Raw genomic sequence first — 24,743 nt, forward strand, 5'->3', positions numbered from 1 at the left:
TGCTCATTGACTCACAAACCAAGTTGAATCTTTTGTCTGTGGTCTGTGAGTACATGCATGCAACAGAAACAGATTGGTTTAGAGTGAGTGTACAGTAGTTGCTGGGTAGAGTCGAGGAGGCTGCAAGGGGAGGTTGTGGTTGGCTGGCTCCTTTCTTTGTTTCTTAAACTGTCTGTCTGACACTGTGTTGTGTTAGACTGGGACAAGCGACCCACTTCAGATTCACATTGGACTCAAGAGAAAAAAAAAGGTTTTTCTAACTATTACGAAGGTACTTATTTCATTGTGGTTTTTCCCACTTTATTTCAGAATCAGAATCAGAATCAGAAATACTTTATTGATCCCCAAAGGGAAACTCTGTGTCACAGTTGCACAAATAGTATGAAGAAATATAAGGAGTGTGGATATTTACATAGTTATAGGAATATCATGATACAGTATTTACATAATTAACATAATTAAGGTGTTGCAATGGTGAAATGTAATAATAATAATAATAATAATAGTAGCAGTTGAGTATTGAACACATTACAAGCTAGCGTTATTGCACAAAACAGATAATAATGTCTAGTTTCAACCTCTCTAAGTGTCTATGTGTCAGATACTCAGAGGGAGGCGTTATAAAGTTTGATGGCCACAGGCAGGAATGACTTCCCGTGGCGCTCTGTGGTGCATTTTGGGAGAATGAGTCTATCACTGAAAAGTGCTCCTGTGATTGAGCAGCAAGCCATGGAGTGGGTGCGAGACACTGTCCAAGATGGCGTGCAGTTTTTTTCACACCGCGAAATGCAATGCAACAAACTGGATTCAATGGGTTCAATGTCTCTGTCGGCCATCACTCACGTTTCTAAAGGGGCCTGAAGCAGGAGACTGAATCCTCAGCTCCACACCGGGCTGTTCTCAATCTCATATCACATCCCAGTGGCAAGTCTGGGGATCAAATTTCCGTGTCCATATTAATTCTAAAGGTGAACTGTCACTCAATTACTACTTCCCCGTTTTCCAGTGATTAAGCAAACCTGATTGCGCTCACATGCTTTCTGGATTGTGTAATAATAAAAGGGGAGTACTGATTAGATTACTTCTCTCCTGTCCTTAGGGCACGTTTAGCTTAAGAGCTGCTTGTGGATTTAGGAGAGCAGCGACAAAGGATAGACAGATAACAAAGACATCATTGTTTTAAGGAAATGAACAATAAAACACACACACTAGTGTAAAGCTACTGTTACACTTGCAGCAGCTGCATCCTGTTTGGTAGGGTGCACGTGGCTCCTGCTGTATATCGGCTCTCACTCACGCACACACACACACACACACACACACACACACCACACACACATGCACACACACAACAAGAAAACACACAAAAACACAGAGCACGTTGACGCTCATTTTAATCTTTACACATCTGCCAATGTCTGAAAAAGTAGTAGTAGACCACATGGACGGAACACACACACAAACACACACACACACACACACACACAGACTGATAATCCGTGCAATAAAAATGTGATAAATATATTTTACAATTTATTTTCTTTACTTATATTTATCTATTGTTTGTTTATCTGTGTCTTGTCCCCCCCCCCCCCCAACCTCCCCCCCATATCTGGCTACTGCAACAGTGTAGATTTCCCCATTGTGGGATTTTTAAAGGATATTTAATCTTGAATCTTTTCTAGCTTGTGTTGTGTTGAGTTTTCCACATTGTATAATTGGGTGGAGAGCAAAGCTGCTGTTATGTGTGTGTGTGTGTGTGTGTGTGTGTGTGTGTGTGTGTGTGTATGTGCACAATGATAAAGTGAGTGTTAACTGGAAGACAAGTTCCTGACGGTAAAGGAACCTGAAACCGGTGACACAACTAACAATAACAGCTGTATAAGGAAAACACACACACATGAACAACATGTCCACTCATGCATGTGTAAAAAGAAACACATAAACAGACACTCAGGATCCTACTTTTGAAAAAAAAACTTTAAAAAAAAGACTGTCACAAGAACAAGAATAAGGGCAATCTTAAGAAGTGCACAACTTCCACTATGTCCTAAACTTTGTACTTTTGGATGTCACCCAGCAAGTTGTACACTAAACAATAACAGGATGAATATGGTGATATTTTGTCTTCTTGAAGTTAAACATAAAATTGCAATGTCGTGGAAATCTGTTAACAGACCAACCAAGCAAAGCTAGGTCGAAGGGCTACTGCAAAGCCTTGCCCTAGAGAAACTTACATATGTTGTTAAGGGGAAATATAACACTTCTGTAGAGATTTGGGGCTCATTTATGCAGTTTCTGGGGGAGGGCGGGGGGGATTTTATTGCAGCTTTATCTACTTTCAATAAGATCACTGATCATATTTTGGAAGGTGAGTATCCATCCGTGCAAGTACTTGTTTGTCCCTCCTTCATATTATTTTTTTTTTTTACTTAAACACCACAATGGGAGTCAGTGTGTTACCAAAGCAGTAAAAATTACCACTAACATGTCTACAGTATATTTGGAATATCTTCAAATGCCTATTCTTATTTACTGATGTGCCTTGATTTCTTTTTCTGTCTTTGAATTGTAATTGAAAAACTCAATAAAAACATCTGTCAAAAGGATGTTCAGCATTTAAACAATAACAATCCAGGCACACCTTGGGAGATAACACTGAGGATTTTTAATTGGCTTGGTGGCGTGCGTGTGTGTGTGCGTGCGTGTGTGTGTTTGATCCTGGTATTATTTCACTGTGTGTTCCCCCCCCCCCCACCCCCCTGTGTTTTTCTCCCCCCCCCCCCCCCCCCCCCCCGTAAACACACTGCCAGATAGATACCACTATTTGATTAATTTACACACACAAACACATATGTCATAATCCCTGCCCACCCATTGGCTACCGTGTGAGCCCTGTTTCCAAAGCAACATTGCAATGCCGGGTGTGTGGCGCCGCCCCTTTCAGGAAGGAACAGCATGTAAACAAAGCCGGCATGTGCAGAACTGAGTGCTCCATCTGACTCTGTAGTAAACAAAGTGTGACTGTAGGTGCAGGCTGACTGAGGCTGACCTCTAGGATTACATGTTATTCTGTTGCCTTTAGGGACATTTGCATGTTTGTAGGACATGTTGATTGTGCGTGACTTCATGACATGGAATCATCACACATGAGCTAGATTTTACAGATAGAGAAAACCCCCAGGAAAACAGGAAATGTGTATGTTAGGTAACAAAAAAGGTGTTCTGTGTGTGTGTGGATGACTTGTAATAACAGACCTACATCAGTGTGAAGCAGGTGCATCACACACACACAACAGCAGTGTCAATGACCTGTCCTCTGGCGTCACATCTTTCCCATACACTTGTCATTTTACGGGATGTCTTTTTTTGTGTGTTTACTTCCACAGCCCAGCTAACGCAATGTGGCCTTTACTCTGCAGGCCGGCAGCTAAAGGTAACAAAGTTCAGGGGATTCAGCTCCCAGAGGAGACCGTTTACTATGGCATGGCCTCAGAGTCTGGACTACAAAGTCCTCCTCTGTAAGTGAAAACAGAAGGCGACCAAAATAACAAGGTTTAAAAAGAACATAACAGCAGATAAACACATTCATAACAGTGATCAAAATAGCCACACGCTGAGACACCTATCCCATTGAGCAAGAACTCCCGACAGCCAATCCGATTTCTGTTACCAACAGCAACAACCCCTGTTTGTTCCTGCCTGTAGCCAATCCTGCCTTCTGATTGGCCGGTACTCCCGAGCATTGGAGCAAAGCCCCTTCCCTCCCACCACCTCTCTCCCTCTCTCTCTGCCTGTCCCTCCATCCCTGCAGATTAAGTAACACCGGCAAAACAAAAAGAGCTTATTTTTGTTTTCCGTCAATGGCAGTGCACCCACACAAACACTTCTGGTCAGATGCAAAGGTATTTGCTTTATGATAGCACACAGAGAAATGTAGAGGAACACAGATAGGAGAGTGGAAAAGGAGGCGGGATAAATTGAACCACTGTTGCCATGCTCCTCAGTGTGTTACTAGGTAGTATAGCATGGTATGTTGCTATGAAGAAAAAAAAAAACCCAAGTGCAAGGAAGAGGGGCAATTGCATCACTCCCTTGAAAAGTCCTTGAAAACATGTCTCTCTCTCTCTCTCTCTTTTTGTACCCCGTGCAAAATTCTAATTGCACTTTTAAATCATCCTCTGGGAGGAATTTCCAATTGAAATGCTGGGCCATGCCATGATGGGCAAACTTCTCCCACGCATGAAAGAGACTCAAAATCTTGTCAGTATTTTGCTCATCCCTCCATCACATTGTTTTGATGCACGATCTCTGTTTATCGGCTTGTTCCTCTTTGCTGCTGCCGGCAGTTAAGACGAAGAGTGAGAACACGCAGCCAGCTGTTCGGATCTGTCAGTGGGGCTGTTGTTAGAGCAAAGGCAACGTTAGATAAGACATGTTGCCAAGAACATGGTCAGTCCGGGTCTGATATTATTATGCAATATCCAAGTGGTTCAAGGAACGTGTTTTTAACTCCTCCGAAAACATGTGTGTAGAAAAACTAAAAAAAACAAACATGTTGTGGTCAATTCAGTGTTCAACCTTATCACTGAGGTTGTCACATCACCTTTGTTGCCACGTATGTTTATCTGTGTGTGGATGTGTTTGTGTGTGCACAGTGTTCGTGACCCATATTACACATTCACACACACAGGCACACACCGTTTTAAAGAAAGTCAACTTGTTTGTGCATTAGCAGGAGGCGGTTATGCTGCATCATCATTCCTCTAAAAACCCTGACCCGTGGCGGAGTGACGACACGGCACGAGCAAACAAGGCCGCCGTCAGGCTGTTTTCTGCACCTCTCCGTCGGCTCTATCTGTTCTGTTTTCTTCACGTCCTGACGTCTTTCCTCCCCATCTCTTTTCTCTTTGTCTTCCACTCTTTCTCTGCTTTCCTCCCTGTGTCGAGGCGGGCCGTGTCCCCGGCTGCTCTGCCTCTCTACAGGTTTCTAATTAGCATGTGCACTGAAAGCAGAGAGGCGGTCTGGCAGTCACACTGGCTACTCTGTGCTCTTCTTCACCATCTTACCGTAAAACAAAAAAACAAAAAAAAACAAATGTCATGCTGCCTTGACACCTTTCCACAGGCAAAGCACATTGAACTTCCTTAAAACAAGAACATACAGAGTGTTAATTGTATTTCCAGTTTCTTTTCCTTTTTCTTCAGCTTTCTTGCTTGCACAGAATCCCGATGGGACAAAACAGTGGACAGTCTTTATGTTTCTCTTCTTCTTTTCTGTGTGCATGTGTATTGCTCATTGCTCATCAATTAAACAATCCTGCAGAGTAAGACTGGGCGTCGCCTCTTTAGATACTACTTTGTTTAGGCTGACACATCAACCTAATGGAATTTGGAATTTGGAATACGCCATGCATGCATGTCTCTATCTCTTTCTTTTTACGCTCTTTCTATCTATCCTTGAATCAACCCAGCCATCCAGTCTGCATTCTCCGTCTGCATGTAAGGACAGAGCAGAAACTGTATAATCAGATGAGTAAAAAAGCTTGCAACTTCCCCGCATTTTATTTATATATGTCTGTTTGTGAGCAGTATTCACCTCCCCCTTCTCCCGGGCTGCACTTCCATTCCTTCCGCCGGCCTCTGCACTTGAGGATTGCGGGCTGCGAGAGTGGATTCCTGGCGTGGCTCTGAGTATATTTATGCTTCTGGAAGGATAAGCTCAACTATGTTAGTAATGTGTCAACCCCGCGGAGGTAACAGGCTGATCCCCATATTTGGCAAATCTCTTAACTTTGTCCCACCTTAGCAGCCACAATGAACCAGAAAATATGAATAGAATGCAGACAGGGGATAAGGAAAAAGGTACAAGTGAGAAATAACTGTGCTAACATTCATTAAATACCATAGTCTTTAGTGATTGACAACAAACGTGGTATATACTATACGACTCTGAGACTCTCTGAGCTGTATCAAAGGTCCTGAAATAGCCTTTGCCTTTTATGCTTATCTAATTGCAGCTTATTTAAAGAGGCAAGCCCAAAAGCCCCCAGCCTCAATTGATCAATGCATTTGCCACCGTGGACTTGGGTCACATTCTTGATTCATTTAAGAGGATTACTTCTTCACTCATCTAAGAGTGTTTCTTGTTTTTTCCAGAATTTTGCATGATTGTTGTGACGGTGTTCAGTTCATGTGAAATACCATGAGGTGGGATCAAATATGAAATCTGGCACTTGGACCATGATCTAAGTTTAGCTTTATGGGGAAGAAAAGGGCAATGAGGGCTCACACATAATCTTGTTTATGCTAATAATAAACCTTTGCATTCAGAAATCCCACATTGTATCCAGTCAATCCGTTCAGTTGCTACTACACAAACACCCTGATGCAATCCCAGGGCAATTTTTGCAGATGTACTAATTTGAATACAAACATCCAAATGATTATATCCTGCACAAACACTGGAGGGATTGCAGTATTTTCCAAATTTATAGTTATGCCCAGCTGATGTTTTTGCCTAAGACAATAGTGTCATTGGTTTTAACCAGATAACCAAAAGTCGGTTATTTCACATTGACAGCAGTAAAGTTAGTCTATGATCTAATCTGCAATGACCTGCTGTGTGCATGTCACTGTACCCAGACAGACTGACAGGGTGGTCTAAGTGTAGGTCAGGTGTGTGTGTGTGTGTGTGTGTGTGTGTAACCTGGTCACCCTCCCCTTGGCTCACACACACAGCTGTTTCCCTCTGATTTTAGGCTCTGCAGAAAGACAACTGCGATAATTTCTTCTGAACTAAGAAGTTTGCATCATTTGACCTCATCTTTCTGAGTGTGGTGCGGACATCCCAGGTGCCCAGGTGTTTTGGTGGTGTGTGTGTGTGTGTGTGTGTGTGTGTGTACACATGTATGCTTCAAAATGTACAGCTACCTCAGCCTAACCGCAACCACAAAACTCAAAAACCACACGCGTCAGGTCCCACTAAGAGATTGATAGCGATTGCTCACAAACAGCAGCCTCGGTGTGTGTACATGTTGTTGAACTGGAATCACCTTGGCCACCGCAGCAATGAGAAATTCCCCCGCGCTGTTAATCTAAGAGCCCCTTAAAGTTGCACATTGTGTTGGCTCACCACACGGCCTCTGAGGCATGAGCTCACTGTAAATTGAGCAACAGCAGGAGCAGAAGAAGCTAGCAGGCAGCTCGTTTCTCCTTTGAGTGACACACGGTTAGATTAGAGACACCCAACACCAGCCATCCATCTATCTCTCTCTCTCTCTCTCCCTCCTCTGCCTGCCAGAGCCAGCTGGGTCATGAGCTCATGGTACCAATCTGACCATGCGAGAGGGAAAGAGAGAGAGAGAGATGCTCAGAGCTGGGTGGGGTGAGAGGGGATGATGCTTGCCAGCTCATCGTGTAATCTCATCTTGCTGTGGTTACTGTAAGTGAGCTGGAGAAGGGAATAGGAAGAATTGAACCACAGTTCCCTGTGTAAGTAATGGCTCTGGGAAGGGCGGAGTATCACTCTACCAAAGTCCCTCTGAAGCATTTACAGTTGTCTGGGAATCATATCCCGATATGGAAACACATACTGTAACATTTCACCCAGGTTAAAATAGTCAGACAGTAACATTGTGTGGTATTATAACACCAAAGGACAAGGTTTGTATCCATATCTTAAATATCAATCCTCATGTTGTCTTCCCGCTGACCAGAAATCTTTGTTTTTCTAAGTCAAAATTTTAAATAAATGTTTAAATATCTAAGATATGGTCGTCTTTTTTGACCATTTTGTGTCTTTCCCCCAATGATTTTGTCACTTTTTCATCGTTTGTCGACTTTTTCTGAGCCTTTTGAATTTCTTTTTTTTACATTTGTCACTTTTTTAAAACTTTTTTCAACATCTTTTCACATTTTAGTCACTTTATTTGACATTTGTTCACATTTAAGTCACTTTATTTGACATTTGTTCACCTTTTAGCCACTCTTATTGACATTTTTCTTTCTTTTTTTACAACTTTTTAAAAGTTCTTTTCCCAATTTTTTCTCCATATGCTATCAAATTGACAAAAAACACCCAAATTCAATAAAAAGTAGTGAACTGATTATTTATTTAATTTGTGAGGCGCGTTGTTGGGAACCATCCACGTTACTTTTTTGGACAATTTCTTTGAAAGAAACCCAAATTTCTGATGTAGAAACTTTTTGGAAAGGGGTCAAATTTGACCCGAAGACACCAGGAGGGTTAACATTATGCATTTGATTTCTATTCTCAATATTGTGAAAGCAAGGCGTATAACATAAGCATTATCAATGCCAAACACCTCAGAGATCCTTAATTTCAACTGCATGCAAGCATTTTTCTTATGTTTTTACACTTTTGACAGGCTTGTCATGTTCTGAATGTACATCCAATAGAAGGGGGTTTAAGATTGTGGGAATTTTAATGAACTTTATTTAAAAAAAACTCAAAAACGTTAGTGTAGAAGAAACTAAACTACTGTCCACATTAAGTCGATGTAGTATAAAAGGGCTGCGGAAGCTTTTAATTTCAATTGCTATTGAATCGTGCTCTTACTAAGTTTAAAGAAATAGTTCAACATTTTGGGAAATAAGCTTATTCCCTTTCTTCCTGAGATTTGTCTGTTCAATATGTAGCTAGAGCCAGCACACCCAGTAAATACTCCCGCACATAATCCCCTCAATTCATTTTTACACTTAGCGTTTGTATGGATTAAACAGACGTATGGGTGGCTGTGACCTTTGGATAGAGGCAGACTAGCTATTCACATTCTTTTTCCTATGCTTCATATTTACAGATATGAGTGTAGTATCGATCCTTTTATTTAACTTTCCTCAAGAGAGTGAATGAGTGTATTTCCCAAACTGACAACCATTTCCTTTAAGAACGTATGAGTTATGCGTTGAATACCCTTTGATCATCTAAGTAAATGTTGTGTCTGTAGTAGCACATCCATCGGGGATAAAGTGAATATTTTTCTGGGGTTATGGCCCACGTGTAAGAGAGGAAAACTCATTACCAGCACTTCATATGGGGAAAAAAGGGTATGGGTATAGCACTCAGGAGTACACTGCTGCTTGATGTTTGCCATCTTTCTGTGCCAGAGTTGAAAACACTAATGTTTCTGAGTCAGAGCACGCATCTGTCTGGTCTTGCTCCCTCCCTTTTAGTCTAACGTAGCTCTGGATCTCTGGCTCAGACCTCGCGCAGACAGTCGGCTTGTCTCCACAGTCTGGACTGTTGCTCCAGGCTTTGGCAACACAGCCATCACAGGGAGAAGGTGTTTGTTAATTCCAATATATATTATATATAATATATATATATATATATATATATAGCAGCAGCAAAGGCAAGGAACCATTTACAGTAGTCTGGTGTTTTTTTTGTTCTCCACTGGCCCACATACACCGGTCGCCAGAAGGAGCATAGCACAAAAAAAGCATCTTGTTTTTTTAGTCTTGCATAGGGAAATTAGGGTTAAGATAGCAGATAACGCTGGCCTGAGCGATGCTGACTTTGATAAATAAGGTTTTAGAGAGCACAAAGAAGAATCTGATCCATCACAAAGACCCTCAATGTAAATTTCATCCAAAGTAGGTCAAGGATTTAGTCAACAATGCACGCACTCCTTTATTGTAACTACTATACACTTAGCCAACGCTACTTTGTTTACCTGGAGCACATAACAAAAACAGTCATCATTTGTATTCTTGAGAAAATGGGTCTTATCTGGGGCATTAAATATTGTTTTTTCCCAAAAACAGGTCAAGTTTTGACACAGTGCCACCGCTATTGTTGCTGGTTGCCCTTTCTTTCATGGCAGAAAACATAAAAGGCTGTCTGAAGAACACTGACCGGCAAAGACAACCAAAAAAATCCCTGAACATTTTGGGTGCTTTTGGAAACATGCTTGATAAAGAAATCTCTTTTCAGTCATTTGCCGTTTGCAGTATAGGAACATTTCATATGTATCACAAAACTTTCATGTGAGATGCCTGGGACCTTTTATAGGTCATTTTCACGAGAAGTTGTATTTCAACTTTCACTCAGACACAAGCTTCATGTTTGATCATGGCAGAGTCTAGAGTGCAGCGACTACAGACAAATAGTCAGCACAAGCCACATTGGTCTTCATATCAGTGGCTCAATCTCTTCCCAATCTAGTTAGTTTTGACAGTGAATGTCAGAAAATGACTAGTTTTGTTTTATAGTAATTTACTTGGGTCTCCCTTATGCCTAACAGTGCAGAAATCAATACACATGGAAAGTCCCTTTATTTCTTATGCACAACTTTTTTTGTAATTCTGTCTGAGTAAAGCTTCCCCTGTTCTTAGAACTCTGAGCAATTACCTGAGATCAGTCTTAGCTTGTGTGTGTGTGTGTGTGTGTGTGTGTGTGTGTGTGTGTGTGTGTGTGTGTGTGTGTGCGCGCATACAGATGTTTGTTCATGCTCGCGAGCACCTGTGTGTCCAGGCGTGTACACGTGCAGGGTATGACCAGCGGTTTGGCTGAGGGGCTGGCAAGAAAAAGCCAGATGAGTTCCTCTGAAGTCTGCTGTCTCTTTGATGTGGCCCGCGCTTTACTGTCAGTCTCAGCTCAGAGCCAACCGCAGCACTCACACACTTCCCTTTACCTGCCACTAACGATCTGGCTGACCCTCATTCTCCTGCAGCTCAACTCCATTTCCTATTTTCTTTCTATTAACACACGGTTGTGTGTGCACGTGTGTGTCTATAGGAACCACCAAAGCACTATTTCCCCCATGTGTGGTGCCTAATGGTTTGCATGCATTTTGTAAGCCATTGCAGGATTCCTTAAACTGACCTGTCATGCATGTACAATGGTGTATTTCCCAACGGTGAATCTGTGATATGTAAAGTTTGAGTAAAGTTTCGATGCTTTACAGCAAAGAAAAGTTGGGTTATTAACACCATACAGTGTCCGATTTCCACTTGAATGCACAAAACTACAACTAAGCACGCTACCCACTGACACACAGACCTATCTAGCCTCAGCTGCTTGCACACAAAAAACAAAAGAAAGCTCTCTCCTGCACCCCCCCCCCACAGCCTCTGCCTTGATTCTGGCTGCAGCGATTGTGCAAGCTGTCGCGAAAGGCAGCTGGTCTACGAGCAGTATAAGGTCAGTGCCTGGAAATTGCACATCACAAATATCACTATGTTGAAATGTCTCTACTCTATCGCTCCATTTCATCTCTCTCTCACAGCCACCTGACTTTCTGTCGGCTACCCCCATTTTACTTGGTTCTCATTTACTGGGTAATTGTTATTATGCAACACGTCCTGATATTTCGATAGGACTATATGTGCAAGCATGCTCTAACTTCCCACACCCTGTTGCACCTTCGCTAACCTAAGGTTTGGTGAGTGCCAACGGTCTGCTAAAACTTAATGCAAAGCATAAATAACAATTCTCACAAGAGACCATGCCATTGATTTCAAATGTTTATTCACAAAATGAGTACAATTCAAACATAATTGCATATTTGTCTGCATATTTCAAAGTAATAACAATAGTCCGTGAGAAAGTGTCACAGGTTCAGACGCAGCTCGAATCAGGATTTGCAAGGAAAGTCTCAGCTTATTCCAAGAACTTCCTGATAGCTGCACTGTAACAAGAAAAGTAAAGTCCAATAGACATTTTCAGACACCCTCTTCTGAACCAGCATCTTTCTTGTTTTCCCTCTGGGATTCGGTCCAGCCTCGGCACTTTCACAAGTCCATCTCGCAAGGTCTCTGTGACCTGCTCCGCTCGGTTCCCCGTTGCCTTTTTAACTGGGCCAGCAACATCTATTTCATGCACTTTGCAGTACATTCCAAATCCTTCTGTGTCCATCGGGCTTTCTGTCCATTCCACATTCACCTGACCCAGTCTGCACTTAACCTCTGAACTTGAACCCTTCCTCGGGGTATAATCCAGAACCAATGTGCTGACCCAGAATGCACTGGTAGGTTGTGCACTTGCAGGGGGGCTTGCAGCCACAGCCTCTTAATCCAGAGAGTGAGGCAGAAAGGCTTCACGACCCCAACTGAGGCTCAGCTCCTTGACTTTCTTTTCATCATCTTCATCATCAGCATGTGAAGCATTGTTAGTGGGATGTCGCTTCAGCGCTCGGGGAGCGTGATGGTGGGCACCCAGTCGTACACACTGCGGCTCTCCTCACAGAACAGGCTCAGCTTGTCAAGAGCGGGGTCTTTCCATGGGTTTGCACTGGGGCTCTGAAATAAAAAAAAAAGGATAAGATATTTAGGATCAGAACACCTGAAACAGCCATATGGGCTGTGTAGACATGCAGTAACTTGGGCAGAGCATTCAAATGTAGGAGTGATGCATGCATGATTCACTAGATTCCAGCTCCTGACTGATGAGTAAGCGCTCTCGGGAACGTACCGTGACAAGAATGCAGTGCGCGTCCTTGGGCTCGCCGGTCTCGTCTGCGCTCACGAGGTCGGCCAGGCGCTCGATGTCGTTGACGCGCACCACGTTGATGTCGTTGTCGAAGCAGAACGCCTGGATGAGGGTGAAGTGGATCTGGAGAGCGATGTCACACTCGTACTCCTCATCGGTGGCGAGGACGCAGAACGCCACGCTGTCCGGGTCACTGTGGAAAAGCACGGGAGTCGACGTCACAAAACCGTTCTTTCGTGCGTAATTTACGCTCAAAACAAAGACAACTGCGCGTAAACGTTTCGCGGATTGCAATACTCACACATTCATGACTTTAGCAGATTCATAAACTCCGACTGTCAGGTAGTCCTGCTTCTTAGCAGCGACCAGCAGCTCCTCCAGGGCTGCGCCTGCACTTTGCACCCTTGACAAAAAAAACAACAACGCATCATCAGAACACTGCGCACATTTTGGTAAACCGGTATTAAAACATTAAATCTAATAGAATAATGATCTATCCATGGGTAAAATATTTACCTATCTGCGTTTTCCATTGTGTTCTCTTGTCCGCGGATCTCTTCCAGAGTCATAGTTATAATCCAAGCGCGATCGGGATTTTGCAGTGAACAGAAAAGGGCTGCGTACTATGTTCTCTATGTAGTGTCTTGCGTTATTCTGAGCTCGGAACAGGCTGTGGGTGGATTTAAAGCAGATCAGCGTAGTTTCTCGGCAAGGGGCGGTCTCTTCCGCTCATGCCTCCTACCATTGGCTCAGGGCAGCCGGGGTGAGGAAAGCAAAAGTCCCCGGGCAGTTGCGCTGAGCATGTTGACAACCCCACGTGGGGGCAAGATTACAACCTTTTTAGAAATCCCCCTCCCTCCCTCCCCACCACAGATTCCCACTTGCCTTGTCAACATCCAACATCACCACAATAACTCAAAGTTAAAGTAAAGTCCTGTGTCAATCTCTGCAGACTGACGGCTACTAACAAAATACAACCCACTGGGGTTATTTATGAGCTACATTTATAATGCATGCATTATAAATGCATGTGGTATTAATTACTGTTGTTAGCCTATTATTTTTGGAAGGACCCGTGCCTTGTGTTTGGTGGTTATATCACTGGCACCATGTGATGTTCTCCCATAACAGTTATAAAACCATGTCAGACCATCGTCCTACAGGTGATATTGAAATTGAATATTAGATTAGTCAAAGGAAAGCTGTAGGGGGAAAAACAGCAGTGGAATCGGTGGGGAAATGAATCTATCCCATGATAAACTCTGGAACAATCTTTTAAGGACTGGACTTCCCCAGCGTGGGGAATCACTGCAGTGTTACATAAATATAACAGGCTGTGTGTATATATACAGTATATATATGTATAAAGTATGGATAGGCTATATATATAATATATATATATATATATATATATATATATATATATATATATATATATATATATATATAGCCTATACAAACTTTCCATCTCTAGTCTTGACTTGCCCTCGATAAACTGCTTGTTAAGCGTGGACGTGCATGCGCGTGCATCCTCATCAACCGGTTACTCAACGTTGCGTTTACTGTCTGTCCGGGAGTTACAGAACTAGCGAGACCGGCAAACCTGTCCTGACCCAGATAGGGAGAGAGATGTCTTGATGGCGACATCTGTTAAAAGGAGTGACCGAAACAGCTTGAGATGGCACGCGCCACTTTTGTCCCCCCCCCCCCCCCATTGAAAATGAAGCTTTAATTGTCAAGTCGGACTCGACGCGTGTCGTATCTCGGAGAGAAAAGGCGACTTTGTGTCACAAAACAATACCCTCGTCCTCCACCTGCTCCCGGCGCTTTTGCCTGTGTGTGTGTGTGTGTGTGTAGCTTATTACCCCCACTCTATTCAGTGCCTCGCGGCAGATGCCTGACAGATGCGCGTGGTCCACTCCCGAAAAGCGCCACGTGCCGCGGCCAGTCGTCTTTTCAGACCAGTTTATCTTATCAGTGCCAGGCTGCATGTGTTTACATTCAACATCATATCCTTTGAGACAGATGCCGGAGGCTGTGCATGATAACACCGGTTGGCAGGTCTTGTACTAGCTTGAAAACGTATAGCTAGACTTAACACTAATGGCTAGCCTAATTCAGAACCATTAATAGGCTACTACAGAAAGGGTTATAAGTAGACCTACTATAGGGTGACCGAACGTCCTCTTTTGACTGGACATGTCCACTTTTTACGTACTGTAAACTTTTTTCGTATAAATTCATTAAAAGTCCAGTTTTCACTGTTTTTAATGGGACCGTTAGCATTAACCGTGTACTGAAATTGACTGGCGCTTTGCACGCGATACTACGGTACTTTGTTGCGTGACGTAACTCCCGAGAATCTGTCTTATATATATATATATATTATATTTTATAATATTTTTTCGAGAACTTTTTTTTGTTTAATTTTTTTTTAACTTTACAAACATGTTATATATTTATAGAACAATTTGGCATCAGAAAAAAAGAAAACAAATATATATTTTATTCTATGTTATGCTAGCACATATATGTTTCAGTGTCTAACAAAGGTGATGGAGATTTCAATGCTCACATGGACACTGAAAAACCTTAACTTATTACATATAAAAAGTTTTAAGAGATATTTAGTTGAAGCTGGATTTTGAAGCTGACCCAGAACAGGTCATATACATTATTTCATATTTATTTATTTATTTGAAAAGAGAGCTAATATTTAGTTTCAGGTTGTTACAGGTAGTTTTTATTTTTTATTTATTGCATAAGTTATTTGGTATCTGTTGAAAAGTTGCTTTCTTTGCAAGTGTCTTGTTAAATGAAAAGTCAAATAATGAGCCCCTCTGACATTTCTTTGACTCATAGATGAAGATACCTTTCACCAAGGCGCCTAATCGACACCATGGATGGGGGGTGGGGGTGCTGAACAACTCGCCCTGCGTGGCAGACATGTGGACGGACACCCCCCCCTGCTGGTCGGTCCGACCCAGACAGTGACCTTTGCCCTCACTACACCAGTCTCAACACAGGTCTCGCCATGTTGAATAAGATCACGGTGACTCATGATTCCAACCTCCGTCTAGTGAGTCACAGACCAGTCCCTCTATGCTGTTATTCCCCGACAGCTGAGGTCACTTCTAAAGTCAGACAAATATTGTTTGCCAGCCATGGAGCATGTCAACATTGGTATGTACAAAAATAGAAAGAAGTATGAGTGGAAAAAAAGAGCAACAAATCTTTGAATGAACAGTTTGAATTTACAGTTCATTGGAAATGCCTGTCTTCAAAATAAAAGCCCCTTTGTTATCCATACAGGTACATTTACATGTTATGTACATTTAAAAAAATAAAACTTTATTAATCCTACAAGGGGAAATTACAATTTACACTCTGTTAATACACACAGGTCTAAATTACACACATATGCTCAGTATATACATATACATACATACACCTATACATGCACTGAATGGAAAGATGTCAGAGTGGGGGTGGCTGCCCATGGATAAACACCCCAAGCAGTTGGGGGTTCAGTGCCTTGCTCAAGAGCACTGTACATGAATATACTCAGTACCTATACATGCACTAAAAGGAGAGATCCATATGTGGATTTGAACCATCAACCCTCCAGTTCCCAACATCCTACAGACTGAGCTACTACCACCCATATTGTAGTCCAATAAATGATTTTTCATAAATCCTGTTTATGGAATTTTGTGGCTTTTTTAGTTTGGCTAAGAGCATGGAGGGGGGGGGGGGGGGGGGGACGGACACCAGGCTGGCTGTTGAAATCCAAATTTTGGATACATTAGAAACAGTCTCCCCACATGACCTCGAGCAAGGCAACTCACTCTCAAAAACTGTAGACAGATATTCTCCTATGCTTTTGTCAATAACACTGATCAAGAAAAATTCGGAGTCATTTTGATATATAAAAAAGTTTATTATCATAGATGACATGTTTTACGTAGAGTTGAAAATGTACAGAAGAGTTACAATCATATGTATTTACATTTAATTCTTGGACTATGTCAAATGTCAGTGCATTTGTTCAACACGATCAACATTTAAAATCTCTTTGACTGTCGATTATAACAAAAAGTAGTTCCAATACCATTTACTTTGAGTAACATAAAAATGACAAAAATGCCTCACTGACAAAACAGGTCATTACATTTCTGAGTATGTATATATACTGCACCGTTTTACTGAGAAAACATTTTAAATCCCTTATTCCTTGCACACAAGGTATTTCAGACATGTTTAGAAAGGTAATAACAGTCCCAGGAAGCTGAAAAACAGGAGATTGTTGGGGTGGATTGTAGGGGTGGACTGGGGTTGGCCAACAATGACAACTTCAAGGGTTCAGTGTCCTATATTTTGCAGACATTATTTCTTCCTTTAACATAAAAACAAAGCATTCAAAAATTAAAAAGGAGCATGGATATCCTTGTTACAAGGGAAAGGCTAACAAACTTTACAAGTCTCCTAAATGGCCAAATGTCCTGCAATGGCTTAAGCGTTACGGTGGTCCAACAACCACTTTGATCAAGCTTTATGATAATCAAGCAGCCTATATTCTACTACGCAATGGGTGTTTACGGCTAGTTCGCAGCTTATTTTCACGATCATTTACTATGGGAGAGGCATTCATGAGCACCATAGGTTAACATTTAGATCCTGCTAGAGGTGATCAGACGGACTAGCGTCAAGCAAAGCTCCCCCTGGATTTTGGTGATAAATAATAATAATGGTACTTATTACTACTTTTCTTAAAGTAATATTCTGCCAGTTCTTATATATAAAGATTCCTGTAGTGGTGCCAACATGTTTTGGTCGTCGGTACCGCTTTGTGTAATACAATTAGAGCCATCAGTGCAACTACTGCATGTAGTTTATCGCTGCAGCGTTCTGTTCTTCGGGTCGTTGAAATATGGAAATCTATCTACAGTTCTTTTTGCCCACTGGAACAAGGAAATCAAAACAAAGTGCAAATTAAGTAACAGTAGTACATCAGCTGTTGGAGGGGAAACATATCTTGATCATTACTGGCATGTCCCCTTCATCCTTTTGTAAGTTTAAGCTTCCCTCTGGTACCTAATACATTGGGAGTATGGCGCCCTCTGCTGGTTATATTGATCAACATCTCCCTACTACATCTCATCTGAGCGGTGTTGCTGCAGTATGACAGACGGGGGGTTCCGGTCTATCCAGTTATCGTTGGACCCTTTGACCTCATACGCCACAGCAGCAGCCACTGCGACATCAATGGCTCCTTCCTGTAAGGCCCCTACCCCCCCAGCGGGCCCGGCCTTCATCTCTGCAGCCTGAGCGGGGCTGGGGAAGTCTGCCGAGGAGTTGCTGTTGACGCCTGTTTCAGAGTCCGGCTGCTCCACCCTCTGGTAGTAGGGGGTGTGATTCTTCAGACCGCCTGCGAAGATGGCTTTAACGTTTTCTACATCGGCTTGGGGCACTAACAGGAGCTCCTCATCTTGAGGCTCAGGGTAGGATATGGCATCTGTGCTTTCTGGCAGTGAGCGCAGGGTCCGGGAGATGACTGCAATAATAATAGATGGATGGATAGATAGATAGATAGATAGATACATGAATAAAATAGCAATATACAGTCTGCACACTGAATATACATTCTATCTTGACGAGGAATTCAACAAATTATGGGTACCAAAAAGACATGGCAATAAAGGTTGGAAAATGACTAACTGTGAGGTAACTCACTGGAGGAGGGTGTGTAGAGCTCCTTCTGTTCTCTGTTTCCGCCAAATGGATTGACTGACGGGAAGATGATGAGACAGAAAGAGAGTAGGAAGACCTGGGGGACAAAGCCAAGGAGCGAGTGAAAAAAACATATATACTGCAGCATGACAAAAGAACTTGACACTTCATACGGGAACAATTATCAGGAGAGGAAAAACAAGTCAAACCAATTTACCATGACACAAGTGCTGGTTGCGCTGGCCTTCATTGGAGACATCTTCACCATAGCCTGCAGCTTCCTCAGTTGCTCTATCAAGGAGCTGTTAGAACCAAGACAACACATTTACCATAACAGCCAGCAACAGATTCAAACACACTTTCTAGATACGTGTTATTACATGTTCATACAAAAGCAGTATCTCAGAGCTCTTACATGTTCTGTTTCTGAAGCATTTGGACTTTCTTCTGTAGTTCCAGGTTGTGTGCAGTACAGATGGCGACCCTGTGGTAGACACTGAGTAATTAGTATATTTATCCAAACATAAATTATTTGGACCAACCATAAAAAGAAAGACGTATAATAAATCACTGCTAGCATAGCTAGCCACGGGGAACTAGGCAGACAGAAGCGTGATAGAATAGCTACAACTCCACACGCGTTTTAACACAAAATCTCGACTGTACTCATCAATTTGCTGATCGGCAAAAAAAGAATTGACAACTATTTAGATAATCAATTTATCGTTTAAGTCATCTTCTAAGACATAAATGCAGAACATGAACCAGTTCCTAAGAACAGATGTAAAAATGCCTGTATCTATAGCTATGTTTCCATCCACACGTTTTTATCCAAATAAAGTGATATTGAATGAAAAATGCCTTATGGAAACAGTAAAATATGGAGTAATTTCATGAATATTGACTCAAAGGAAATACGTTTGGTCTCATCAGATTTTATCTTGACCGATATACGGCTTATGTGATAAACTCTAATGGAAACATAATTTTCAATGAATTGCGATTAAGTTTTAGTTCATTTCCGCCCAGTATTTCCTCTCTGTCTGCACACATATCGGGTGTCAACAAAGACAGATGGAAGTGGACGGGCGAGGAGACAAGAGACTTTCTGATCAGCTGGCACGTAAGCACTACAACTTGTGCAATATTGATGATGTGTTGGTAGACGGCGCGATCCATTTTGTCTAGAAAAACTTTGTTCGCAAAAGTTTGCCTGAATGTTCAGTGCAAAAATGAATGGAAACACCTAAAAATGTCTAAAATCAATTTGATACACCAATTTGATCGCAAAACAGCACGTGACGTCATCATCACAGGTTTTTTATTCGCTTTAAATCCGCTGGATGGAAACACACTTTCACCAGCTTTATTTGCATGAGCTCTTTTACTGAACTTCAGATAATTTGATTGACAAGTGGATGGAAACTTAGCTTATGGCTAATAATTGAATAGAGAGAATTTATAAATTTTCTCTCCTTTTTTTTTCCTTTTAAAAGAGGATTGTTTTTTTTTTTTTGGCCTTTATTTTTGACAGCACAGATGAAGACATGGAAGGGGAGAGAGAGGGGGGAATGACATGCAGCAAAGGGCCGCAGGTCGGAGTCGACCCGGGCCCACTGTGAAAACCTCTATACATGTGCGCCCGCTTTACCAACTGAGCTATCTGGGCGCCTGAGAGAATTCATTTCTTACTTGTAGTCGCTTTAACCTCTTCATCTCACCTGTTTTCCAGTCCATCAACATAGACCTTCTTCTTCTTGCGGCTCTCCTGAGCAGACTGCTTGTTGCGGATCTTCCTCCTGACCCTCTTCAAGGTCCTCTCCTCTGCCTGAAACACAGAGATGTAAATGTAAATGTGCTGTATTTATATAGCGCTTTTCCAGTCTTAACAACTACTCAAAGCGCTTTTACATCTACAGGGAACATTCACCATTCACACACATTCATACACTGTGGCCGGGGCTGCCGTACAAGGTGCCACCTGCTCATCAGATAAACATTCACACACATTCACACTCCAATGCGCAGCACCGGGGGCAACTCGGGGTTCAGTGTCTTGCCCAAGGACACTTCGACAATGACTGCAGGGGCGGGGATCAAACCACCAACCTTCCGATTGGCAGGCAACCGCTCTACCACTGAGCCACTGCCCCAGAGAGCAGGGTTTCACCACAGTGTTGAAACACGTACACAAATTATGGGCTCAATTTTAACGATCTGCAACGCAAGTAGCTTTGTGGGCGGATTTGCTATCATACCGGCGGGGGAAAATGACTCTTGCGTCCGACGCAAATCTGAAATGGGTTGGTCTGAAGTAGTTACATTCCTCCTAGGTGTGGTTTGGGCGTAGCATGCAATAAACCAATCAAAGCGTCATTTCACATTCCCTTTAAAAGGAGGCGCGCTTGTTCTATGGTGGGTTTGCTAGGCACACGCTCTTAATACATCCATTGGGGCACGCTAGGAGCGGTTCACCGCCGAGGAGACTGGAGTTTGCTATTGATTTTTCGCCCGTAAATTAGCAACTGAATAACACACCACTGATTAGGTTTTCCCTGGTCTGTGGCGGAATCGTTTCCTGAAACTGCAAAAATAGCACCAGGGAATGTTTGCGTCAGTACACGCCTCCTCTTTTTGAAGCTTTCTGTTTGTTTTTCTAGCAAAGACATGTTATTGACTGATCCCCCTGTTCATCAGCTTTCTTTACACTTGTTGTCCGATTATTATTATACAACCATTTACAACTTTTGGCAGATGTTCTTATTTAGGGAAGTTTATAATGCCGCCAATTAACTCAAGTAAATGAAACAAGTGTCAGTATGTATTACCTTTGTTAGAGGCATGTGTGTGGGAATTGTTGCTCCCTCTTTCCCCAAAAGTCGCTTCTCCTCCTCAGTGAGCACAATCTCTTTAAACTGGAACTAAATGGAGAAAAGATCAACATTTTTATCACCTATACAAGATGCTACCACAGTTGCAACATGCAAAGAATAAGCTTGCCAATCATTATCATCAATAAACTGAAACTTTCAGTCTTCTTCCAACAAAGTCTTCGGTTTGACAAAAACAAATTAGGCGAAGTGGGTAAAACTGACCTGGTCTGTACTGGTGGCTTGGGTTGAATCTTGTGTCGAGTCCTCTATGGCCAAAGTGCAGGGCAGCTCATCTGTGATGTCCTCCTCTATGTCCTCTATGTCCTCACTCACCAAGTCGTCTGACACAAAAGAAGTTTTATTTAAAATAAACAATCTACCATACTGATCTGCCAGGCAAGTTCAGTGCCCTCATGTGTTGATTATGTATGCAGCATACCTCAGAATGTGCACTAAACCCATGTGTTTTGTAGGTATTTTTAAGGGGTTAAGTGGATAACTTACAACATAATACATGTGAGCCTGTAGAACTTATAAATGATGTCAGAATCAGAGGGTTCTTGGACTCCACGTACCCAGATCAATGAAGACGTCTGTATCTGGCTTCTCTGCCCTCACGCTCTGCAGGGCATCCATGTTCCTGCCTCCGCTCTGCAGCAGAGAGTAGCTGTGATCCGCCTGGACTGTTAGGATCTCCAGGCTCTCTGTCTGCAGCTCTCCAGGGGCCAGGGCAGGGTCGCAGTGCATCGGGCTGGGCTGGGTGGAGCTGGGACTAGGAACAACATCACTATCGCTGCCCCGAGGACTTGGGCATCCCAGAAGGTTGTTGCTTCCAGCCCCGGTGCTGCTGTCGTCGGAAATGCCGCTGTCACTGCCCAAGGGAGAATGAGAGGGACAGACGGGCCCCATGTTGTACTCTCCCTCTAACAAGCTGGACAGAAAGTCTTCAGTGTCCATTCCTGTCAGCATCTGGGAGAAGAAAAACTGTGTTGGCTTTCACACCAAGACTACTGCACATAGAAATACAAGTAGTAGTATTTAAGAGTCATCCAAAATGAAAGAGAAACAATATTGGTAAATGTGATACACTTCATCCTAAATTTAAATTTCTTTTCTGTGAATGAAGTCTTACATCTTGCTCAGACAGCCAGGATTCAATGAGCTCATTCCCATCAGGAAAGAGTGGCTCAGTAGATCCATCCTCTCCATTTTGGAACAGCAGCCCTAACAGGTCTGTTCCATCCATGTCTGGCAGGTCCTCAGTGGCTGACATCTGCAGCAACACAGCAGCATACAGACCACAGCATTTGAACTAAATGTATTACTTGTTAACATCTCTATTAGTACGACAATACAAGTATAATGTCAGACTAGACAATGTCTGGGACGTAGGGTTTTGCAAATGCGTGAAAAGTTCTTTATTATACTAATCGGCTGCATAGCATTAAGTAATGCTGAAATTGTCAATTTATCAATTTTAAAAATCAGTTTTTCTTTGAAGACATTTATCTAGCACAAATACCTTTAAAAGCTCTTATATTTAAATTTTTTCACTTTTGATCAGACAAAACAAGCAATTTAAAAATGTCCTTTTAGGTACTGGGAAGTTGTGATGAAATGAGAAAATATGACAGGTTGATAATGAATATAATTAAATAATATGTGATGATTTTTTTTTCATAACTAATTCATTTGACAGTTCTAGCTGAATGAAATGAACGTTGACTGCCTCTAAATTAGTATCATAATGTTTATCAGAGATCCTTCCACACACACCTCAGCTCACCTGTGCCTTAATGCTCATAGGTCACTTCATTTAACCCTTCATATTCACAAACCAAATAGGCAGCTTTGAAGGGTTTATTTTTAAGGTCTAATGTTGATGGTCATATTATGGATTGACAAAATAATATTACAACGGATGACTTTTTGGCTTTCTTTTAGAATATCTTAGGCCCTCTCTGACAGTTCCCCACTGATAACGTCATGCCCCAAAAAATATAGAGCTTATTGAATTGTTGACAGTATAACTAGAGATGGTCTGATACCGATTCTGATACCTGAACTTGCGTATTGGCCGATACCAAGTACTGATACCAGTGTGTCATATATTTTATTAGGTTTTAACAGCTTTGTACTAGTATCCCTGTATGGATTTGATATGATTTCTATCTTTGTTGTCAGTTTGGCTCAGGTTAAACTTTTTGTGAAACATGAACAAACACAAACAATGAATACCACAGAGTTTTCTTTTATCATCCAGTTTGACAGTCAGTTATAACCAAAAAAGAACATAAATAAAACTAGTTTAACATATATTTCAATTCTTTTTCTTTAGTTTGTGGTATCGGATCTCATCTACATCTCTAAGTTTAACAGTGATGTGTCACAGGACAAAAGACAGGTATGGTAAATTGAGTGACGGTCCACTAAGCTTCCACCCTAATTTAATTGTCATATTGCTTGGGGTTGTGTTTGGTAGCTTGCCCCACACGCTGATTTACATGCAGAGGCTGTAACTTCAGGTGCATGTGAATACTGCTTTGATTGGGGGGGGGGGGGGGGGGGGGGGGAGTTTAAATGAACTCAGCAGCCACAATAGTTAGGGTGACATCTAAAGTCTAAAAATCTAAATCATGATTTTCTTCCAGACTGTGGAACCATTGGCAAACATGTCTGTATATTAGACACTAAACATGGTGGAAGGTTTTGTAGTTTATTTTTAATTCTCTTTATGTTTTACTCTGTTTTCTTATTGTGATATAAATCCCCCCCTGGGTCTGAAATAAATATTAAGTATGCTAGATTATGCTTCCACGTCAATGAGTCAATAACACGTATACCAAAGTGCCATATTAACAGCTTCATATTGCATCATTGCCACGCTCCGATCATGACCTCATCTTATCTTGAGCCACACCCCCACATGCCTTTGTCATGAGATACAATATCAAGTGTCAAAACAAATAGGATGTATATCCTTTAGTTACTATCAGGAAATAACTATGCTTTATTGCCTGCCGAGGTAAACAAAAAAAGAAAAAGAAATTAAACATGAATGTAGTCTGGATGAGGGTGTCTTTGTCTTGCAAAATAGAAGCATTGTCTTGCAAAATATAGCCATAAGTCACAAAAATGACTCGTTTTACGTACGGTAGCAGTGGACATACAATAGCGATATGACTCATGAGCTTTTGTTTTTAAGGAGCAGAAGAAAAAACAACTGCATTACAAAGAAATGTCTGCTAACACCGAAGAGCCAGCTAGCTTAGCTTGTGTTAGCTTAGCTAAAAATCCTTTAATGGTCTTTACCGAGAGGGCGTTGTACCACGTTACATTAAACACGCTGAAAAATGTTAAACAAGGTTAATGTCAACTTTTATTATCTTACCGTTTGATAACAGGAAACAAAATACCATTCGAGTGAGTTCGTCCAGATGTCTTTTGGTTTCTTCCGCGTTTCTTCGCTAGTCTACAGTCACAGCGATATCTCCTGAAACTACCTTCCAACAAGGCAAAAATTGCGTCATCACGTAAAAGCGGATGTGAGTACGTGGGCTTCTTGGGTGATTCTGGGAAGTGTAGTACTTCTAGTACTGTCTATGGCAGAACCTACCATGTCCTGTACTCATGAATGATTGCCCTGCTTTCTGCATAATACATTATCTTTATTATGTGATTCATGT

The 24,743-nt window shown here is 42.0% G+C and overlaps 2 protein-coding genes and 1 long non-coding RNA gene across 3 annotated transcripts in view; all 3 read right to left on the reverse strand.

Moving 5' to 3' along the window:
* The window catches only part of LOC116689561 (uncharacterized), a 414,017-nt gene that overhangs the window by 243,504 nt on the left and 145,770 nt on the right, over positions 1–24,743 (reverse strand). The window lies entirely within an intron of this gene.
* On the reverse strand, positions 11,627–13,257 carry gadd45ga (growth arrest and DNA-damage-inducible, gamma a). Its single transcript, XM_032516113.1, has 4 exons — positions 12,971–13,257; positions 12,756–12,857; positions 12,437–12,647; positions 11,627–12,264 (listed from the first exon to the last, which is right to left on the reverse strand). The coding sequence occupies exons 1-4, from the start codon at positions 13,021–13,023 to the stop codon at positions 12,151–12,153; spliced, it is 480 nt and encodes a 159-aa protein (XP_032372004.1). The 5' UTR covers positions 13,024–13,257; the 3' UTR covers positions 11,627–12,150.
* On the reverse strand, positions 16,379–24,601 carry creb3l3l (cAMP responsive element binding protein 3-like 3 like). The gene is made up of 10 exons (XM_032516100.1): positions 24,449–24,601; positions 22,190–22,330; positions 21,633–22,026; positions 21,280–21,398; positions 21,013–21,105; positions 19,906–20,012; positions 18,600–18,668; positions 18,402–18,486; positions 18,188–18,281; positions 16,379–18,008 (listed from the first exon to the last, which is right to left on the reverse strand). Exons 2-10 carry the CDS (start codon positions 22,328–22,330, stop codon positions 17,605–17,607), a joined length of 1,506 nt encoding a protein of 501 aa, XP_032371991.1. The 5' UTR covers positions 24,449–24,601; the 3' UTR covers positions 16,379–17,604.

The sequence above is a fragment of the Etheostoma spectabile genome, chromosome 5, assembly GCF_008692095.1.
Source record: "Etheostoma spectabile isolate EspeVRDwgs_2016 chromosome 5, UIUC_Espe_1.0, whole genome shotgun sequence".
NCBI classification, from domain to species: Eukaryota; Metazoa; Chordata; class Actinopteri; order Perciformes; family Percidae; genus Etheostoma; species Etheostoma spectabile.